Here is a 21,178-nt window from a genome sequence, read left to right as displayed (position 1 = left end):
TTGTACTTAAAATTTTTAAGAAAAAATATATATGTTGTTTCAGAGATTTCTGCATATTTTGGATCTGGCTCGTCCGTGATATACAATTTTCAAGAAAATTATCTTTTAAGTAAAAACTCCAGCTCCCACGCTGCTTCATTTCATGGTGATATGAAGCTGAGCAGAGAAATGATCAAATTTAGTTTCCGAACAACACGAACACCAAGCTTGCTGCTTTTTGTGAGCTCCTTTTACAAAGAATACCTTTCTGTTATCATTGCCAAAAATGGTGAGTTCTTTTTAGATGAGAGAGAGAAAATTAAATTAGAACACCAGCTCTGTAATAATATGGATCATTCTTGTGTTCTGGTTTCTCAAACTACAAACAGAAAAATGGAGTGTGCCTGTTTTTTTGTATTCACAGTTTTAGTACTATCCTGTAAGTATAATCTAAAAGGATTATTTAAAATGATTAAGATACCTTTATCTCTATAATTTTGATAATTTTACATATTCAATGTATGATTTTATTTATATAAAACACTTACTATATTATTGTTAGAAGCTCCTTGACTATTCCATATGAATATCTATATTTGTTTTGTAGTTCATTTGGAAATAAGGTATCCTGTTGTACATAAGTATTTCCTGCAAATCAAAGCAAGGAAACATTAAGGGAGTGTTAATAAACCAGCATTATGGATAAGAATATGTCCACAAGATGACCTTTTAGTTGTACTTTTAGTTAAAAAAATCATCATGGGAAAAAAATGGTGTATCCATGCAGTGTTAAGGGCATGTAGATTAGGAAATGTGTTTCCTACAGAAAACCATTTACTGCTGTTTTTCTCTTTCCCATATCTGGATTAAAGGAAAAAATTTTGGAAATAACTTCTCTGGATAAGAAAAGCAAACATACAAACATGCGACTATATCATTTCAACTAATTCAAATATATCCCAAGGGTATTGAACACCAAAATAAAAATAAGATTGTTCGATAAGTGTATTTATTCGTACTGTGCCTTTTGAGCTTGAAGCTGATTTATATATTATGGCATTTTCTTCATCAAATTGAAAGATATCCTGTGAAATAAATTAATTGACATCTCTGCAGGCAATTAAATGAGTAGTACTAATTCTGATGGTAAATTTGGCTTAAAATCATTAATCTTACCATTATTTCATTTCAAAGTCTATGACCATGACCACTGGACATATTTCTTATCTTTAGTAAAACTACATTTGCCTTTCATAATTTCATTAATTGTTGTATTTCCAGAGTGTGAGATATATTTTTAAAATATTGTAGAAACAGAATATTATTGCAATATTAAACAATAGCTTGGCATTTCAGAAATATTTAATATTATTTTTTAAGTGAGAAGCTAGTGCATAGATTTGCATATGCTTAATCTGAGATCTTGATGTTAAATTAAAGACTTACAGGAAAGAGAGTACTTACGTGCAACGTACTTGGTCTTGATTTTGAAAATACAGTATTGCAATTTCACTTGGAAACTGACTCTTGGGGATTATAAGAAGCTATCTTCCTATTTTTCCCTCGAAATGAATAAATAGCAACAAAACATGACTCTGATTTTTAAGTAAGCCATTCTCAAAGTATGATTTTTACTAAAAGAGTCACAATTTTTCCCCACTCTAGGAAGTTTGCAGATCAGGTACAAGCTAAATAGATATCAAGAGCCTGATGTTGTTAACTTTGATTTTAAAAACATGGCTGACGGACAACTTCACCACGTAGTGATTAACAGAGAAGAAGGAGTGGTCTTTATAGAGGTAATGTAGTAAATTCAGCAGCAGCAATCATTTTAATGGCTCTCCAGCATGAAGGGTCTCAAGCAGAAATTTGATAATGAACACAATAAGCAGAGACACTTTCAGTGGTCTTCTTCTGTAGATAATAGATCTCAAATATAGTCAGGGTTTTCTTAAGCAATAAGATGTTGTTCATTATATTATTTATGTCAGATACTTAAAATGCCGATCTTTTCTAACTTGTTTCTGCTCAGAAGGACAATGATGTCATAGTGTGCTACTGGTAGGACCATTGTTACGCTAATGAAACCGGTTTACTTTAGATAAATGCAGTAAGAAATCTATCCAAAAATAATGATTGTGATGTCAGAATTTTTGTTAATGATGTGAGTCACAGCAAAGAAGGTGGAATTATTCATGGAGCCAGTTTTTGAAGAAAAGCACTAATAATTTTTTGGTACCCTACCTAGAAGAAAATTTCTTAGCTGCCTACCTCAAATAAAAACACCAAGTAAAAGTGTTAAGGGGAAAAATAACCTTTTGTATCTTTTTGTTGGCTTCATCTATTTTGGATTCCTTATCCAGTGGAGAAAAATAAAATGATGCAAGGGGCTAGGAGGTAGGGTAGATGCACTGGCATCTGAAGGTAGTATAGAAATAATGTAGAAAATCCTTTCTAAGTGGCTAAGTTTTTAAATTTTGTTTTTTTCTAAATGTTTGGGGCCATGCTAACAACTGCTTAATTTATCTTTTTCTCTTGTCCTCCTTTGCTTCCTGTCTTCTCAACTAAACGTCATCCATTTGGATGTTTTTATCTCGTGTAATAATTTTGTAGATTGACAATAATACAAGGAGACAAGTTCACCTGTCATCAGGCACAGAATTCAGTGCAGTCAAATCTCTGGTATTGGGCAGGATTTTAGGTAAGTGAAAGAAATAACCTTTCCCCTAACCATGATACATAAACATGGATCAGAAAAGTCATATCTCTCACACACACACACACACACACACTTCATCATGGCAAAGGAAATCCCTTGCCTATTTTGATTATGCAGTGAGTGATAATCAAGGTAGAGGCTTTTGCAAGCATGAGTAGGGGCATCCTGCGTGATGAGCAAGCATCTTCCTTTAATGTTAAGGTCACCTTGGTCTCAGTCCTGTCTCAATAAAGCATAATGAAATACGGTATTCTCACATTTCAAAAATATTAAATAATTAAAAATAAAAATAGCAAAGTCGTATTAATTAGGTGCCAAATATACAAACTTTCCTCTAATGATAAAACTAAGATTAGATTTAAAAATGAAAGAAGAATGCAATTACTTTTCTTCTAGTTAGTTAGTATGCTTCAGGTTATGATTTGGATTCTTTTTGCCTTGTTGCAATGTTGCCCTTGGCAGCCATGCTTGCTCAGATGCAATATAAATGCCTTATAATTCTTATTTATTTCCATCAATTACCTTTAATTACAGCACTGGAGTAGAAATGCACTGTTGCCATTTTAACATCAGAATATGTTTGCATTATTTTACACTTGCCAACAAGGATTAAATTGAAAAGTAAATTTTAATAGATATTTCATTTTTGGTTTTACATAAATCATTAAGAGTATTGGAATTTCACCTTATTGAGGGGAGGGGGGTTCTTGTAGCCTAATTTTTATTCCTAGTCTGGTATTTGACACTAATCTGAAATATTTTGTCCACGACAGTAAATGGAATTTTAGTTTTTGACCTTTGCAGTTATTTGTACCTCAATTAATCATTCCTTATGTTGCCTGTACCTAATCTCAGAATCTTGAGAATGTTTGATTAAACCCGTAGGTGAATGATCAAAATATTGGCCCTTCAGAAGGTTAATAGTTCAGTGAATAAATATTTATAGGCTTTCAAGTACTATGATGAGCACCAAGATTATGTGTTCTTATTCTCTAAACAAACAGGGGAAATACCATGAATTGCAATGTTCTTCCACTGTCTATAGTGGACACAAAAAATATGTGCAAAGTACTTCTTAGATGTTTGGAAGCTTGACTGAAAAATTCCATGGGAGGCCCACAGTGTTATTATATAAATCCAACTATTTAAGGCTGACATGTGTATCATTTGCTCTAAGACTATGTATATAGCCAATAATATATTTAGCATGAAATGATGATTCCACTTTATTCTGTAGCTTTAAAGTTGATTCAAGTCTTGTCCCCTGATGTATAATTAACAGATAAGACAACGTGCACTCTTAAGTCTGTGCACATGAGGATTAGCTTTAAACTAAACTTCAGATGCATAGAAAAACATGGCTAGGCTCTCCCTTTGTTAAAAGAGAATATACTTAGTTATTTCGTATTTAGTATTGGGAAATATTTATAGCTATTTCAGGCCACTGTGGAGGTAAGAACATTAGTGTCTAGGAGACTGTTCAGCTCTGGATCTGTAACCCTTTAGCTCTGCCTATTTACCTTTGGATATGTAACTAGGATATTTCTGAATATTATTTTTTTAACAATGTTAGAGGGTTTTATTCCATTTATAGCTATGGCATAGCATAGGAAGCCAAAGAGAATTGTAAAAATCTAAACAAACAAGCAGCAACAAAAACAAAGCCTCAACCGTTTTAACTGTGGGATCGATCTACTTCCCTACAGATGGCTGTCAGCTTTGGGGGAGGTAAGCATGCAGGTGGCTGGGGAAGGGACGAAAGCCCCAGATAGACCCAGGATGAGGCAAAGATGTAGGGATCATAGGGTGGAGCCCCAACCTCTGCAATGAGGCAGTCTGTCTGAAAACCTCTTTGCTGAACATCACGCTCACAGAAGACTCTGTTCCTTGTTCTGTCCTCACTTAAGCCCACCTTTGCACATAACTGTTATTATTCACAGAATTAAAAATACGTGCAGCTGTGATTTGGAAGAGTCCTCATCCCCCAAACTCTACATTAGTACAGTAGATGCCATTAATGAGTGGAATCATAAGCTGATACTCCATTCACAGATGTCAAGAAGAAATACTAAGTAGGTTTTCTATGCAAGATATTATACCACTGCGAGTAGAAATATATTCAATATATTATAAAACAATTGGGAAGCTGATTTTCATCCTATAAGGAGGATTGTATTAACCAAACAGTAGAATAACATTCAGTGTATATATAGTCATTTCCCTTTTTCTAATTGAATAAGGGAGATTCCTATAGAATTAAAGATGTTAAGGTTTTTACTCATGAGTTGCATACTATTCAAATATGCATATCATATATGCTGAAAAATAAAAGTCCAGATTGAGCAATGAGCTTTATGGGCTCAGTCAACTCACTCTCCTAAAAGTGTAAGTGACAATTGATTTGGCATATGCCTAAGGTATGGATCTTGATTAGGGACTAATCATTTGTAATTCAAAGCTAACTTTAGGGACTAATCATTTGTAATTCAAAGGTAATTCAACTGGTAACTTATGATCAAATTTTGTGTGGTATATGAATTTATGGCAAAATGTTACATAGTACATCCTTGTATTTTAATGCAGTGTATTTATAGTGAAATAGATCAAGAGTTATTAATATTTCAAAGAGAATTGTGCTGTCTTGAAGTCACTTATTGTGTTAGTCCAGGTCCTCCAAACAACAGCTGTGAAGACAGGATTAAGCATGTGAGGACTTTATTAAGGGAACAATCACGTAAGAGAAAATGGGGGTGAGCTGGCTAAGGCACACAGGACCGTTAGATGTCCATGACACTCTGTCTACAGGGATGGAGAGAGAGAGGGAAAATTAGACGGAAGCACAGAAGTGTCTCAGACCAATGTACAGTCTAAGAAAGATTTAGCAAAATGTTTAGGGAGCCATTGAGTTAAAGTCATCCTCCAGAGGAGTCCCTTGTTTGCCAGGGGTGAGCCTGTCTTGGAATGCCTGCTGTGACCCACCATTGCTTGGGGGCAGTCCATGGAAAACATGGCCTTGGTGCAAGCATGAGGATGGAGTTCAGAGCCCAGCAGTTGGGACCCTTGGTCAATCAATCTCCCTGTAGTCGGTGGTCTTTGAGGCGCATTCTCATGTTTCCGCACTTATCAAATATGTTTTGCATTTTTGTAAACCCAGGTGACTCCTTGATTCACATATTAAATACATACCTTGTGGTCACCTACCATGTAAATGGAGAATCCCACTCAACAAGGTGGACATTACATCTGCCCTTACAGAGCTTATGGCAGTGGGGATTTCGATAATCATGAAAGCAAAATGTGCCTTTGTATTGACATGAGTATACTGTGCCCCAATATTGCTTTAGATAAAGTAGTCCCAAATTACCCTCCAAATTAAAATGTATTAAAATTCTTCTATTTTTATACTTTCTGCATATTTCTTCTAAGGGAGTAGCATATAAACATTGCCAAATTTTTTTGGAGTTGTAATTTGCCTACAATTACAACAAAAGACTTAAGTATATAACTATCACATGCTTTTTCAAATGGAAAAAGAGATATAAAGGAAATACTTTCCCTCTCTTGACTTTTTCAAGTACTCGTTTCTTAAATGTAGAAAGGATTCTAAGGGTAATTTTGAATTGCTGACACTGTTAAAAAAACTTTGCTAGCAGATACTAAGAAAGGTGGGTGAATTTTAAGAAACAATATCAAACTACTATGATGACATGGTAACCATTTCTAACTGCTTGTTACAATTAAAATATAGAAGTACTTAATAACTTTGGAAATAATAATATATTGATGGTTTAGAGCTACAGTGGGAAGATCAAGGTTTTAGTTAAACAGCTCAGTTCAGATCCTCCCATAATCAACAGACTCTATTGCATTTGTTTTTTATATTAAATTTTGCTGTAAAATTAAGCTCTTGAGTTCTATTCCTGGAGACTTTTATATGTTAGATTAGTTTTATGATTTATTTATGTAAAAACTGAGAGATTGTTTTCACTCTTTCTCAGCATATAGCTTTTATATATTAGATATGATGGTCCATAATAGTCATTTGTCTTTTTGGGGGCTGCAGAGCCAAGATGTACTCTCAAATTGCTGCAGTGGAGATTTAAGCCAGATGTAAATAAAGTGTGTAGGAAAAGTAAGTCTACTCAATCTCCTCTGAAGAGCTTTAAGAGAAATCTCCCGTGTGTCAGGAATTCTCTATGTAAAACTCGCTTCAGTGCTCAGAGGTGAGGCAAAAGGTGACCTAGGTAAATTAAAGGAACTGTGATTTTATAAATATATCATGAAATGACTTTCAAAATAATGGATTGGTTATTTTAAAAGCATGTTTTAAAAGGAAAGTGCAAGTTAGAGCAAGAAAAGTAAAAACAAAATCTATCTTACAATCTTTAAAAAAATGAATCAGGTCCATTGTTTTTTAAAATTTTTAATAATTAAAATGTCTTAGACTGTCTTCAGTGCATAGCATGACTTTCTTCTTGTGAAGGCTTTAGTTGATTCTAGAGGGTTAGTTATATTATATTAAGCTGACCATATCTAGAAACTTATTCTCGTAATCATAATACATGAAAATAGATCAGAGATGTCATGTTCCAAATCCAAAGAACATTCATGATATTGAAAGAAACACATTACCTGATTTTAATAGTAGAACAAATGATAACTTGGAAGTTGAGATTTTTGTCAGAAGCACATATAGTCATGAGCATGTGGTCCTGTGGGGTGGGCAAGTGTATTCCTCTGACAATGATGTCACAGGTAAAGCTTTTTATTTGGCAGCCAAGCATAATAACACTTAGAGCTCTACTTACACTTAAAAAAATACCAAATGATAAAAGCAAGAGTCACCAATCCAAAATTATATATTTTCAGGTGCCTCAAATCTAGAAACGTTCATACAATGATAAAACAAGAATTTCAAAAATAAAAAGGAGAAAGGGATTGTTTACTAACATGGCTTAAAAGGTGCTCACACCAGCCAGGCACTGTGGCTCATGCCTGTAATCTCAGCACTTTGGGAGGCCGAGGCGGGTGGATCATGAGGTCAGGAGGTTGAGATCATCCTGGCCAACATGGTGAAACCCAATCTTTACTAAAATACAAACATTAGCTGGGTGTGGTAGCAGGGGCCGTAGTTCCACCTACTCAGGAGGCTGAGGCAGGGGGAATCACTTGAACAGAAGAGGCGGAGGTTGCAGTGAGCTGAGGTCGGACCGTTGCACTCCAGCCTGGTGACAGAGCAAGACTGCATCTCAAAAACAAACAAACAAAAAATGCCCACACCAGGGATAAGTAAAAAATAAAGCCCCAATTAGGCACTGATGCTAATATGTGAGTGAGTTTATTAAAGAATAGACATCCATGTAAGGAAGAGAAAGGAAGGGATTGGCTGGGGTGTGAGCAAGGAAGCTGTGAAGTGGAGAGAGAGCACTGTGCAGCCACATCAAGGAGATGTTAGAAGATCAGATGATCAGGGGTTCCTAAACCGCAGGCCACGGATCAGTACTGCGCTGCACCGCAGTAGGTGAGTGGTGGGCAGTCAAGCAAGCGAAGCTTCATCTGTATTTACATCCACTCCCCATGACTTGCATGACCACCTGGGCTCTGCCTCCTGTCAGATCAGCCACAGCATTAGATTCTCATAGGAGTGAGAACCCTATTGTGAACTGCACATTTGAGGGATCTAGGTTGTGTGCTCATTATGAGAATCTAATGCCCAATGACCTGTCACCATCTCCCATCACCCCCAGATGGGACCATCTAGTTGCGAGAAGAGAAGCTCAGGGCTCCCACTGATTCTACATTATGGCCAATCGTATAATTACTTCATTATATATTACAGCGCATAATAGAAAGAAAGTGCACAATAAATGTAATGCACTTGAATCGTTCCGAAACCATCCCCCCCACTCCCATCTGTGGGAAAGCTCTCTGCCTTGAAACTGGTCCCTGGTGCCAAAAAGGTTGGGGACCACTGAGTCTGATGATATTCCAAAGGACTAATCAGAATCAGTGCAGAGATAATTGAATTCTACCAGCATTGTCTGTTAAATGTAATGGGGTGTTAGAGATGATTCTCACGCCATCATAGTACAATTTAATATTATTACATTAAAATTATCCCCCTTGCTTGATATCTGCTTGTAATGCTTGCTAATGTTGATTGGAGTGAAAATTGTCGGTATAGTTCATCCTCATTTGTAGAAATGAGTACTAGAGGATGGAAAAAAAGCATTTCGTTTCTTTCCGGTCTTCCCTGTGAAAAGGCAGATAGTCTGATGTCATGTCTTTAAGTACTTTGTTCACAATGTACATAAGTTCCAATGCCAAAGTGAATGATTTGTCAATCAGCCTCCTCAAGATAAATATTTACTAGAAAATTATATAAAAAGAAATCTCTCTGGGATGTAATTAATTAAAGGAAATATACAGATATAAAGTTGTTTTGCCAATTCATTAAGCCATTACTGGATCACAATTCCACCACATGGGGAAAAAAAAGATCTCAATTAAGATATTTACATAATCTTATTAATGTTGTATAAAACCTCTCATGGGAAAATATGCCCACATTTTGAATAATGATATAATTTAACACACTGTAAAAATGACTGAAAAAAATCACTACTCGAAAGTTGAATGAAATTTATAATTAGTATTTGTTATTTTTTGTGTCAAATACATAATGGCACAAGAACACTAACAGTAATGTGTTGATAATTCATGATGGTAGTGGTAAAAACCAGGTTGCATTAAATTAACTTGGTTGACATTCATCCATCATTAATAGGGTGTGCTACATCTGCTTTTTATCTCCAAAACTCATTGTAAAATTAAGTTCTGAGTTCTGTTCATTTTTATGTTATAGGAGTTTTCTATAAGCCTGGAGATTATTTTCACTCGTTCTGAGTAGTAGCTTGGGTATATTTAGAGGCGATGACCCATAGGGATCATTTATCTCTTTTGAGTCTGCAGAGCTCAGGAAGCACACTCAGGTTTCTGCAGTGGCAATTTAGGCCAGATGTAAATAAAATGTGTGGTCTGAGAGAAGAGGATGTCTACTCAGTCTCCCCAGAAGAGCTTTAGAGGCAATCTTCCATCTCAAGGATATTTTAAGTAAAACCAGCTTCAAAGCCAAAGGGGTACAAAAGAAAGTTTAATTAGCTTACCTGTAAGTATGCTGTGATTTTTGCAAGCACCTTGTAACATGACACATAAGACGAGACAGGTTATGCTGAAAGCAAAAGAGAAATACCTGTCACTGTTAAGGTAGCTGCCTGTACATAACTTGTGCATTAATCAGGCTTTCAGGTTTATAACTCAGTACAGTAGGTTTGGTTGGCAAACAAATACCTTTTATGATAAACTGCCTCTATCCGCATAGTACTTTTTGTCTGCTTTGCCATTTTACTTTCCCACTAACTCTTTTTGTGTTGAGTCCCTGGTGGAATTGCATAAAGTAGTAAAAGTGCACCATTCAGTTCTAGCTCTGGCTCTCTTGATTTGTTGCACCATTTTTTTTTTTTTTTTTTGGCAAGTCTTCTTTATGGATTCCAGACATTGAGATCTTTCTTTTTAAATGACTCCTTCTCATAGGTAGGACCTATAAAGTACTTCGTTCTCTAAGTTTTAATTTTTTTGTTTACGCCACAGAAAATTTCATAAACCACTCCTTGTAATTGTTGTTACATGTATTGTCACATCTTCCAAAAAACAGTCATTTCTCTGTCATAAAAGGGCACTTCTCCAAATTCTAATTTCTCAGTACTCCATTTTTCTTGCAGGCCTTTTTGTTAAAAGATTTCTTCTTTTTACAAGCAGAAGTCACTCCCTTTATTGGAAAATACACTTGAGGGTTACTCTTTAACAGGTCCAAATACCTAGAAGTCTGAGTCAGTTAAGGATTGTTATGACAAGAAACACCTAAAACATGATTGTTTGGTCCAGATTTCTGTGAAGTAGGAGACATTGTCATCAGTTTCTCCCTCCACCTACCCTGTTCTAACATATTACACTGTGTTGGCTTTTTGGGAGTCAGATAACAAGAAAAACTTATATTTTTGTCCATTAGCTTATTAGCACAATTGTCAAAGCAGATATCTGATGCTATGTATTTCTAAGGCCAACTCTGCTTATGAGCAACTTAATATAGCTGTTAATTTTGTTTGCACTCAATTCTGGGAGGATGGCTGCTGAGTTGCTTATAGTTTTCCTCCACTTCCGATTCGAATTCTACACCATAGATGCTTCTGAAATGAGTTGCTGGTCCAGGCGGACAGGCAGGGAGATCCTGGAGGGAACCAGTGAGGAGGTTCTTGTGGGGCTTTGTACCTTCTCAATTGGAAGAAAGTCCAGGGGCCGGCCTAGAAGAATCTAGGTGGGGGCGGTGGGGAATTTGAATTGCTGGATCTTGGGGATTGCTTGCCTTACAGAGGTCCCTGGACCCCATGGGGAAAGCTAAGCATTAGAAAATATTAATGTGCCCATTTTCTCTGTTTCTCAAGATGCTGAGATGACCTGAAATTAGGGCCATGCCCTCTCTGTCCCAAGGTTGGGTGAGGAGAGGTTTCCTCTCAGGGCCGTGGCCTACAGCTCTGCTCCTGGTCCACCCAGACCACCACACTGTCTACGTGCCCTGGGTGTGAGCCACCTAAGGTGGTCAGTGGCTGGGTACCAGCAAGCAGATTAAAAATTAAACTAACAAACCAACTCCAGACTTAAAACCATTCAACATCAATAAAAGGAGAAAAAAATTAAACCAAAATGATTTTCTATCAAAATAAAGCTATTCAAGGAGACAGACAACAACATGAGTGAGGCTCAGTAAGAGTACTTTAAGGAAATTCTCATAAAGCAAGAAAAATACCTTGAGGATCTACAAAATATGATTTTTTTCCCCAAACAAAGAATTTAAAAGGAAAGAATGATCTTTTTTCTACTTGATTTTGCATCTGGAAGATCAAGTGAATGAAGTATTTGACCCACAGAGATATAAGTCCTAAATAATAGAAATCAGGAGGGAAATAAAATGAATTTAGAGAATGTATAGAGGAGACCTAATGTGAAAAATTGGCATTCTAAGAAAATAAAAAGGATGAAGGTGAAACACTAATCGTGTGCACAATATATGAAATTTTCCAAGCTAAATAAAAACTTTGTGTCTGAGATTGAAAGGGCTTATCATGTTCTATGCAGAATACTGAGATAAGATACACACTTAGGGACAATCTGATGAAAATTCAAAAATCACAGGGTATCTTACAAATATTGAAAAAGAAGTAATACAGCCAGAAGATGCTGGAATAATATCCATAGTGTATTAAGGGAGTAGGGCTGCAAAAAGAAGTCACCCTTAAAATAAATACATAAATATAACCTAATCCATCAGGATAATTTTCTTTTCCAGTTACAGCCATCACATTGTCTAATTTGTTTTCTTCATGGCAGTATCAGTCATGATAGTGTTTGTTTCTATGTTTATTGTCTCTCTCCCTTCCCCTGATAACATGTAAAATACTCAAACCTCAGGATATTTGTTTTGTTTCTTTAGCTCATAAAAGGATAAATATCAACTGACCATGTGTCCATTTTGAGTTTTAGCAGTTAATGGTTTTTGTACAATAATTTTGAAATAGGTAAAATGTTTTCAATTTGTAAGTGTGAGGCTTTAAAAATATATCTCATATCAGATTATTACCAGGGAAGTCAATCTTGTCTGGCGGGGAGGGGCTGAAAAGGGAAGATTTTTTTAAAGGCCTGTGGAAATGTTATTCAACATTTTAACCTTGTAGAAGAAATGTGAAAAGCACTGTCCGAATTACACTCCTATGACAGTATATTTTCTTTTTAATTTCTCATTAAAGTAAAAAAAAAAAAACAAACAAAAAAACAAAAAACAAAAAAACCTCCAAATCAAGAATGCAGTCTTTTTCATATATATATATGTTTAAATCTACATATATTCAAATGAATGATTGCTAAGGTGGACTAAATGATTTCTTTGATTCCATACGCACTGATGAACTGCCTCCTATGTAATGACATTATGCTGGATGTTGGCAGTTACCTTGATGTTGGAGGAGCTCACAGCCTCGTATGTAAGCAGCAGAGTGAGGCTCCCTCGGTGCTATCTTTGGGTCTGAAGAAGAGCAAGGTGGGTCAGAACGTGGCTCAATACCAGATCCCTCACAACAGGAAAGTGATATAATCTCTCTAATTTTCCATTTTCTTTTTATAGAGGATGATATTCATAATACTAAACATTCAATCAGGATTTTTATTATTACATAGAAAACATGAATGAAAATGGAGCCCCCCCCAAAATTCTTTAAAAACTTAGATATAATCAGCCAGGTGCGGTGGCTAATGCCTATAATCTCAGCAACTTTGGGAGGCCGAAGCAGGTGGATCACTTGAGGCCAGGAGTTCAAGACGAGCCTGGCCAACATGGCAAAACTCTACTAAAAATACAAAAAATTTAGCCAGGCATGGTGGTGCATGCCTGTGATCCCAGTTACTCAGGAGGATGAGGCAGGAGAATCACTTGAACCTGGGAGGCAAAAGCTGCAGGGAGCTGAGATCGTGCCACTGCACTCCAACCTGGATAACAGAGCAAGACTCTGTTAAAAAAAAAAAAAAAAATTAGAGCTCAGATGCCTAGGGTTAAAGTCTAGCTCTCAAGCAAAAATGATTTAAAAAATCAATAAATAAATAAAAGCCACTACAGAGACTGAAAGCAGACTAAAAGAAAGAGTGTCTCAACCAATATCTCAAAAGAAGCTCATAATTTGGAATACAGTAGGCCAGAGGTCCAGTAATGCCAACAACTGTGTAACCTCAGGTGAATAGTTAAAATTCTGAACTGTTTCATCTGTGTGACTTGGATAATACACTCCAGTGTCTACTGTAAAGTTTTATCAGTAGCGTGCAAATCTTTTAGAACACTGGCTAGCACATAATATACACTTAAATATGCTTAATATCTATTGCATTGTTTTTACTTTTAATTTAACTTAACTTTCCTGGGAACATAGATTCAAGTTGCCCTGAATATACACTCACGTATTTTCATATTTTCAAAAGAAAGACTAAAGTGCACCTTTTGTCTTTCCCTACCTATATACAGTGCAGGGGAGGATAGTTATATTAGTCCGTTCTCACACTGCTATAAAGAGCTTCCTGAGACTGGGTAGTTTATAAAGGAAAGAGGTTTAATCAACACAGTTCCGCATGGCTGGGAGGCCTCAGGAAACTTATAATTGGCAGAAAGCAAAGGGGAAAGGGAAGGGGAAGCAAAAACCTTCTTCACATGGCAGCAGGAGAGAGAACAATGGATGAACTTCCAAACACCTATAAAAGTATCAGCTCTCATGAGAACTCACTCACTATCACAATAACAGCATGGGGGAAACTGCCCCCATGATCCAATCACCTCCCACCGGGTCCCTCCCTTGACACGTGGGGATTATGGGGATGACAATTCAAGATGAGATTTGAATGAGGACACAGAGCCAAACCATATCAATAGTTGTGCTATTTTTTTTTTTTATCACACTGGGTGGATGGATGCATTGTATTTTGATGATATTTGAGCCTTCAAACTCTACAATAAATTTCGCTTGTTTAGATTTCATGCTTACCAAGCAAGGGGTATGTTTTATATATTTCTAATGTGAAATTATAATTAATATCCTAGCATTAAAACCAGTCTCTGTTCCACAAGAGTCTCATACTAACTAAATTTTTATTAATAGGAAGAAGAAATTATCTGTCTTTAGAGGGCACAGATATTTCTGTCCCAGTGACAGGCTGTCATTGAAACAGGAAGAAAAAGCATAGGGGTATGAAGGGTTTTATTGCTGTGCATGAGTAATTAGAGAGACACCCTAATAACTTCGAGGTATGGCCTCCACTGCATGATAGTATCATCCTCCTGGTATGTTTGGGTGAGGTCATAAAGTATCAGAAAGCTTTCAGCCAGAACAAATTGTCAAGTTGGGCATCTGACAACATAAGTCCAGAGGCTCAATTTTCTCTCTAGTTTCTGTTACTTTCATGGCATAAGTCTTGAAAGCTGTACTGAACTTGTTTTCAAATTCTGGACGTACCTCTTGATATTGACTACAAGCCCTATTGTAAATACATTGCAATAATCTATATTTAAATTAAAAATATCATGATACTCTCATCACTTCTTAACCTGACCTGTTCTTCTGCTTTGTTTCCAGAGAGCTTGCCCTATCATTTTTCATAACCCATGCTTCAAAACTTGACTTCATTAACATTGGAAATCTTACCAATAGTTGTGGAAAGACTAATGGATTTTTATCTTTTTAGTAAAGACAAAATTAAAAAGGAATGTGGTAACTTTATATTTATTCCTATTGCATTAACAAACTCAGAATCCTCCGTTTCTGCGTCATTGTCATTTTCACTTTTCACTATTAATATTTCGGTGTGTCTTTGAATTTCCAGAACACAGTGATGTGGACCAGGAGACTGCACTGGCAGGTGCACAGGGCTTCACAGGCTGCCTCTCTGCAGTGCAGCTCAGCCACGTGGCCCCTCTGAAGGCAGCTCTGCATCCCAGCCACCCAGACCCTGTCACTGTTACAGGACATGTGACCGAGTCCAGCTGTGTGGCCCAGCCTGGCACTGATGCCACGACAAGGGAAAGGACACACTTGTTTGCAGGTGACTTAGGGTTCTTCCTCTACTCAGTCACAAACCCAGCTTGTCCATGAAATTTAGAAAACTTTTCATGTTGCTTTCAGGCTACCTTCCCAAGATGGCTTCTGAAAGTTGGTTTTGTTTGTTTAGTTTTTAGTTCTCTTTCCCTTTTCTTTTCTAGATGCTCAACTTCTTATTTATGGGGGTCAATGCCATTGACATTGCTTAAATTGAAAATAACAGAGATCCCACATTCACCTCCATAATTCTCTCTGGTTTAAAACATTTATGATTTTTTTCAAAAGTTCTTCTTTTGCTGGCCCATATCACCTTCCCCCTTTGTCGTGCTTTAACTGCAGATCATTCTGGAACAATAGATGACAAACAGCCCCTTGCTAATGCAATCAAAAGTGACTCTGCCGTAATTGGAGGTAATAAGAAGCATGAATGATCTCTTCTTTGGTTCTTCTTCTTATTAATAATGATGGTGAATATTTAGCATTGTAGAAACTGTGAAGAATCTGCACATACTCCAAGTGCCAAGCACTGAATCCTGAGGACAATGGGGTGATTTACTATTTGTACTGGATTGTCTTTAGAATCTTTCTGAATTATCTGCTTCCTTGGAGATTTTTGGTATAAATAATTGACAATTTCACTGAAGCATGGCACTCAAAGATTAATTGGTAACTTGTGTAGTAATGAGTATTATAAAGCTTAAAAATAGCCTCATGTAATCACTAGAGAATTGTGAATATATTTGAGTAAATTTCATTTTTCTTCATTTCTTGGACAGATCACTGCTTCTGGAAAGGTCCATGCAAAAAGTAGAAAAACCTGAGATTAACACTAGAAGCATATATTTTGTATTGCCTTAAGGCTTAATAAAGGGGGATATTTGCATAGTAAACTATTTAAAGATACTCCTATCAACTAAATATTACACTTTCAGTTGTGTTTTTATCAAATATTAGATTATTGAACTAAAAGTGATTAGTAATAACTTTAAACTGCAGAATTAAAAACTTTTAAAGCATATCTCCCTGGAAATGTGACAGCATATTCTCTGATTTTCTTTTTTCAAAAGCAACTCAAAAAACAAGCCTTTTTTCTCTTGATTAATGCTCTTAAGAATGTTATTAATCAGATTATTGAAATGTTCAGTGGTTCACCTTTCTTTACACTCTGAATATGATATGGATATAGAAAGTAAACAGTTATTCTGTTGCATTGCCAGGGAGATATACTTTTAAAGTTTTTGTGCCAGTAATATGATTATTCATATACTTGGGCAATTTATGTGGCTTTATACCTGATTCATTTGGGTGTATTTTTTATATTCATCTAGACATATATTGCTTTCAAGTAGTTAGGATTTTATTTGGACAGCAAATAATACCAGTCAAATCTTTGTGTGGATATTAACTCCCCCATGCTATTTCAGTTGCTTTTCCGTTTCTCAAATTAATGATGTGCAAATTAAAGATATAAAATATAGAATTCCCATTTAATCACCAAACATGCAAAACAAAAAACCCAAAACAAACAAAAAAACTCTATTTGAAGAGTAGTTAATAATTGTATGTCTAAAAGAAATACATTATACAGTAAAAACTCACTTAAAGCTATAGCATTTACAATGTGTCCAAGAGTTTAAGCTAGAATTCCTGGTCAAGCAAGTTGTGTCAGTCTTGTAATATTGCTTTTTCCAGACCTTCAACCAGGATAGATTCAGGTAATAGAGACACAGAGACAGGTGGAAATATAGAGCAGTGTGTAGTCATCAAGCCAATGCTAGAACAAATTATTTAATCTTTAGACTATTGTTATTTTGCTGAAACATCATTGGCAAGATTTACAGAATTAAACAAGAGGTGCATTGATAAGTCATTCTAATATTATTCTAGAATAGAAACAAGTTACAGTTCATCTGTGAAATCCTCACTTAGCTCAAATTTTCAGGACAGAAACAATATGGAAGGTTTGTAGTTCAGGGGCTTGCCAGGGTCCCTGAAACTAATGATGTCTGGTTTTGGTCATTGCAGAGATTGAACTTCAGAAGCAGAGCATCTGGTAATGGCCATGTAACCTCTGAAGGCCTTGTCTGGGCCACACACAATTTATCTGCCAAATCATAGTGTATAGTCCTCCAGTGTGTTACACAATCTGGCAGAATTGTGGTAGAGTCCTTTGTTCATTGTCTAGTTACTCATAAATTGCACCCACTATATAATAATAATTAATCCATCCAAGGATTTTCCAAATTGGCTAATCCCCCTGTGTTCTACATCTTAGATGATTTTTTTTTACTTACAAAATGAATGGTATAAGATGGGATAATTGATTTAATAATACATTTAAAGGTGGTGGTCCAAATGTGGTAGAGGGTTTCTGGCCAGGCTACCCAGATACAGACAGATTTAGCCAGAGAGAAAGCTATATATACATTTTCATAAAAACAGATTCACACAGTGCTTTAGATGCAGCATCATAGAGGCTGGCCACATTTTATTCATAATAACTAGTTTATTTTTTATTTTTATATTTCTGGTATAACAGGTGTAATCAAAGTTTTTCTTGAGCACAACAAATCCTGACACAGCACTTTCCCCAAATTAAGTGCTAAATTACATACATGGAACAAACAAGTTCCAGAGGCCGTCCCTGATTTTGACTGTCTGGATATTCTGTCTAGGCCAATGTAACATTCATTCTATAATTGCACTTGTCTGCTGTCTATATCATATTTCGAAATTTTTCACGTTGAAATTGTTCAGAATCTTTCTCTTCAAGTCAGAGGCCTGTAACTAGCCTGTAGAAATATTTATAGCAATTCAACTGATTATTTTTTTCTAAAATGAGAAGCAAAATATGTAACAACTAATATTCTGATTTAAGTTATTCATGAATTAATGTGACTAATAACAAAAGCAATCGTATTAAGTAATGAATTCTTCAGATTTCATGTACAGAATTTGGTTACCACATTTATATTAAGCAGCAAAGAATTGCTACCTTTCTCAGGTAAGGCTGACCTAGCGAAAAATTGGCTTGGCTATTGGACATGCTATAATTGACCAGGGTGAATTGGCCTAGCAGTTTATATGCACAGGAATCTATTGTGATTGATAAAAACCTTCAAATCTTTGACTTCCGTGCACTCTGTTACAGTTGTATGCATCTACTTTAGAATAGAGTCTTAGTTTTACCATATGAGATCTGATTCACATTGCTATTTTCGTAGTACCTATTTTTGTCTAAGAAAAGGACGTTAGATTGTACCTCCACTGATCTTATCAGAAAATTCTTTAAGTATTAGGCAACTCTCACACTCTTGGTGGCAGAAAATTGTTTTCCAAGTTCAATTTTTCATTTGAAAGCTTGAATTTTATCATTCACAACATATGCTGTATAATGGTTTTTCTTGAAGTGACACATTTACTTCATTCATTTTAGAGAAAATATCCACCAAATACCCAAGTCTGAACAACCATAGTTTGTCTGTTAGTCATTCTTTCAAATAAAAATGGTGTTACATGAAGCGAAAAGCAACTAATTCAGTTCACAACTCAAAGGTTCACGTAAGTGCTTTTCCTGGAGGCAATGATCATACTTCAGAGTGAACCAGAAGTACTTTATTTGTATTTCCCATTTTAACACACAAAATGTTAGAAAGTCTTGCAGTCAAGGGTCAGATTTAATTAAATGAATAGTTTTTACAGCTTCATTAAGGATATTCTTAAATAAATTTGGGTTTTTATGCCTTTTCCTACAATTGCCTGGCAGTGAAATGTTTTCTACTTCATGAATTCAGTGATTACTATTATTGTTTTGTGTCCTTGCCTTAATTTGTGCTAAGTACCAGGAATTTTACCTAACCTTGTTTTATACCAAATTTGGTTCCATATTAAAATGGAAATGGAAATGTCAACACAGTGAAAAAGACATCTTAGAATTATTATGAAAATAGTTTTGAGCCCCCATGTCCTCTCAAAGTGTCCCAGGGACCACCACAGGTCTACAGATCCCACTTTGAGGACTACTGACCTAATATAATGCCAGCGTTGGTAACCATTGGCATAGTTAAGAATTGCAATACTTAGAATTTGTATTTACAACTAGAAGTGTTAAAACAACATTCCTCATATAGAAATAATTTAAGCATATCTATATATCTATGTTTTATTGGTTCAAATGATTTATTTACATAACCCATTTCTGCTGTTCAACAGTATAACAAATAATTGAATAACAATTTCATTAAAATGTTTACATATTTAATCACAAAACATGTTAATCATTTTATGATGTTGCTACTACTCTATACTTTCAAAATAATTAAAACTAATATGAAGTGGCCACATAGTCCTAGAGACATATAGTTAATACCTTGTGTTAAATATAAACGCACTAAGTAAATCCGATATAATATGCATTTAGAATAAACGTAGGTGAACCCACAAGGCTGATAGAACTCAGAAATAAACTCAACATACAATGATACTGCTTGAACCAGAATATCTGAAGTTTTTATATTTCCAATTTGTATGTAGTAGATGCTTAAGTGGAAAATAATGTTACGATGACTTATTAAGCAATGAAGTCAGCACAGTTTCTACTTGGACAGAAATTCTGACTTTATATTTCTTTTCTCTCCCTAGGTCTGATAGCTGTTGTGATTTTTATCTTGCTTTGCATCACTGCCATAGCTGTTCGCATTTATCAGCAGAAAAGGTTATATAAAAGAAGTGAGGCAAAAAGGTCAGAGAATGTAGACAGTGCTGAGGCTGTTCTGAAAAGTGAGCTTAATATACAAAATGCAGTCAGTGAAAATCAGAAAGAGTACTTCTTCTGATTGGCAGCTATGATTTAACATAAAATTATGAGAGTTTGTTTTAATAGCCAGGGGCTCTCAGTGGACAAACGGATGTTCTTACACTGAATGTACAGGCAATGGGTTTGCAGCACTGCCATCTTGCCATGTCCAGTCTTGGGGTGGCTCCACCAAGCCTCGTCCAGTGATATATTTCTCATAGCATTCATTCTATGGAACAAGAAATTAGATATTGCTGTTAATTTACAACTGTTCTGGTATGATCTAAAACAAGTTTAACCTGCTTAATGGCTACAGTTTTTACATGTGAAAACTGTAGCCTTGGTCTCTTAACCATGTAATACATAAGTTTTGTTAGAGGTAAAAATTAAATTTGGACTATAATGACCTTGCTTTATTTGAGAACATTTGCTGTGTTTGCTTTTGTCTTCCCATGGTGTTATTCATAGACCTGGAAATGCTTCTCAGATCCTGTTTGGCCGGTGTTTGCATCTTCAGTGGCCACAAGCATTATAAAGCCCTTTGCCTTTCTCTGTATTATATTCAATACAATACATCAATAGTCTTGAAAAATGTTTTGTTGTCGTTGCTTTGTTTGTATTGCTCATTATTCTATTTATCTCTTCTTAACATTGTTGAATACATTTGGTTTTGAGTGTCAGACTTCAACTCTGAACATATAAGTTGTATTTAACAAGACTCAAAGTGCAGTGGTTGTTAGTATGTAATGTCTTTCCTTTTAAAAAAAGTTTTCCAATTGATTTGCTACCATTGTTTGTTGGTGACAGTACTTAAGACCCTGAGTAACGCCAGTTTCCCAAAGAATGTAAAATGTTTTCAACTAAACTGTTGATATATTTAAAAAAGTTCTTAACACAGCAAAAAAATTATTTTTTAATTTACAACTGTAATACCTCAAATGAAATATACTTAGGAGAATATTTTCCCCAAACCTATGTCAGTTCTTTATTGGTTTACAT

General features: G+C 35.6%; 1 protein-coding gene across 2 annotated transcripts in view; it reads left to right on the top strand.

The window, feature by feature from the left end:
- The window catches only part of CNTNAP4 (contactin associated protein-like 4), a 276,153-nt gene extending 255,359 nt beyond the window's left edge, over positions 1 to 20,794 (top strand). For both annotated transcript variants that reach the window (XM_011990104.1, XM_011990105.1), the window contains 6 exons: positions 44 to 268; positions 1,645 to 1,778; positions 2,593 to 2,680; positions 15,170 to 15,388; positions 15,724 to 15,795; positions 20,026 to 20,794. In XM_011990104.1, coding sequence (XP_011845494.1) covers positions 44 to 268; positions 1,645 to 1,778; positions 2,593 to 2,680; positions 15,170 to 15,388; positions 15,724 to 15,795; positions 20,026 to 20,219 — 932 coding nt within the window. In that variant the 3' untranslated portion in view covers positions 20,220 to 20,794. The remainder of the gene's footprint in view (positions 1 to 43; positions 269 to 1,644; positions 1,779 to 2,592; positions 2,681 to 15,169; positions 15,389 to 15,723; positions 15,796 to 20,025) is intronic.
- Positions 20,795 to 21,178: the final 384 nt, after the last annotated feature.

This window comes from Mandrillus leucophaeus, unplaced genomic scaffold (genome assembly GCF_000951045.1).
Source record: "Mandrillus leucophaeus isolate KB7577 unplaced genomic scaffold, Mleu.le_1.0 Scaffold37, whole genome shotgun sequence".
Classification (NCBI taxonomy): Eukaryota; Metazoa; Chordata; class Mammalia; order Primates; family Cercopithecidae; genus Mandrillus; species Mandrillus leucophaeus.
The sequence above is the reverse complement of the archived record's forward strand: the minus strand, read 5'-3'. Positions and strand labels throughout refer to the sequence as shown.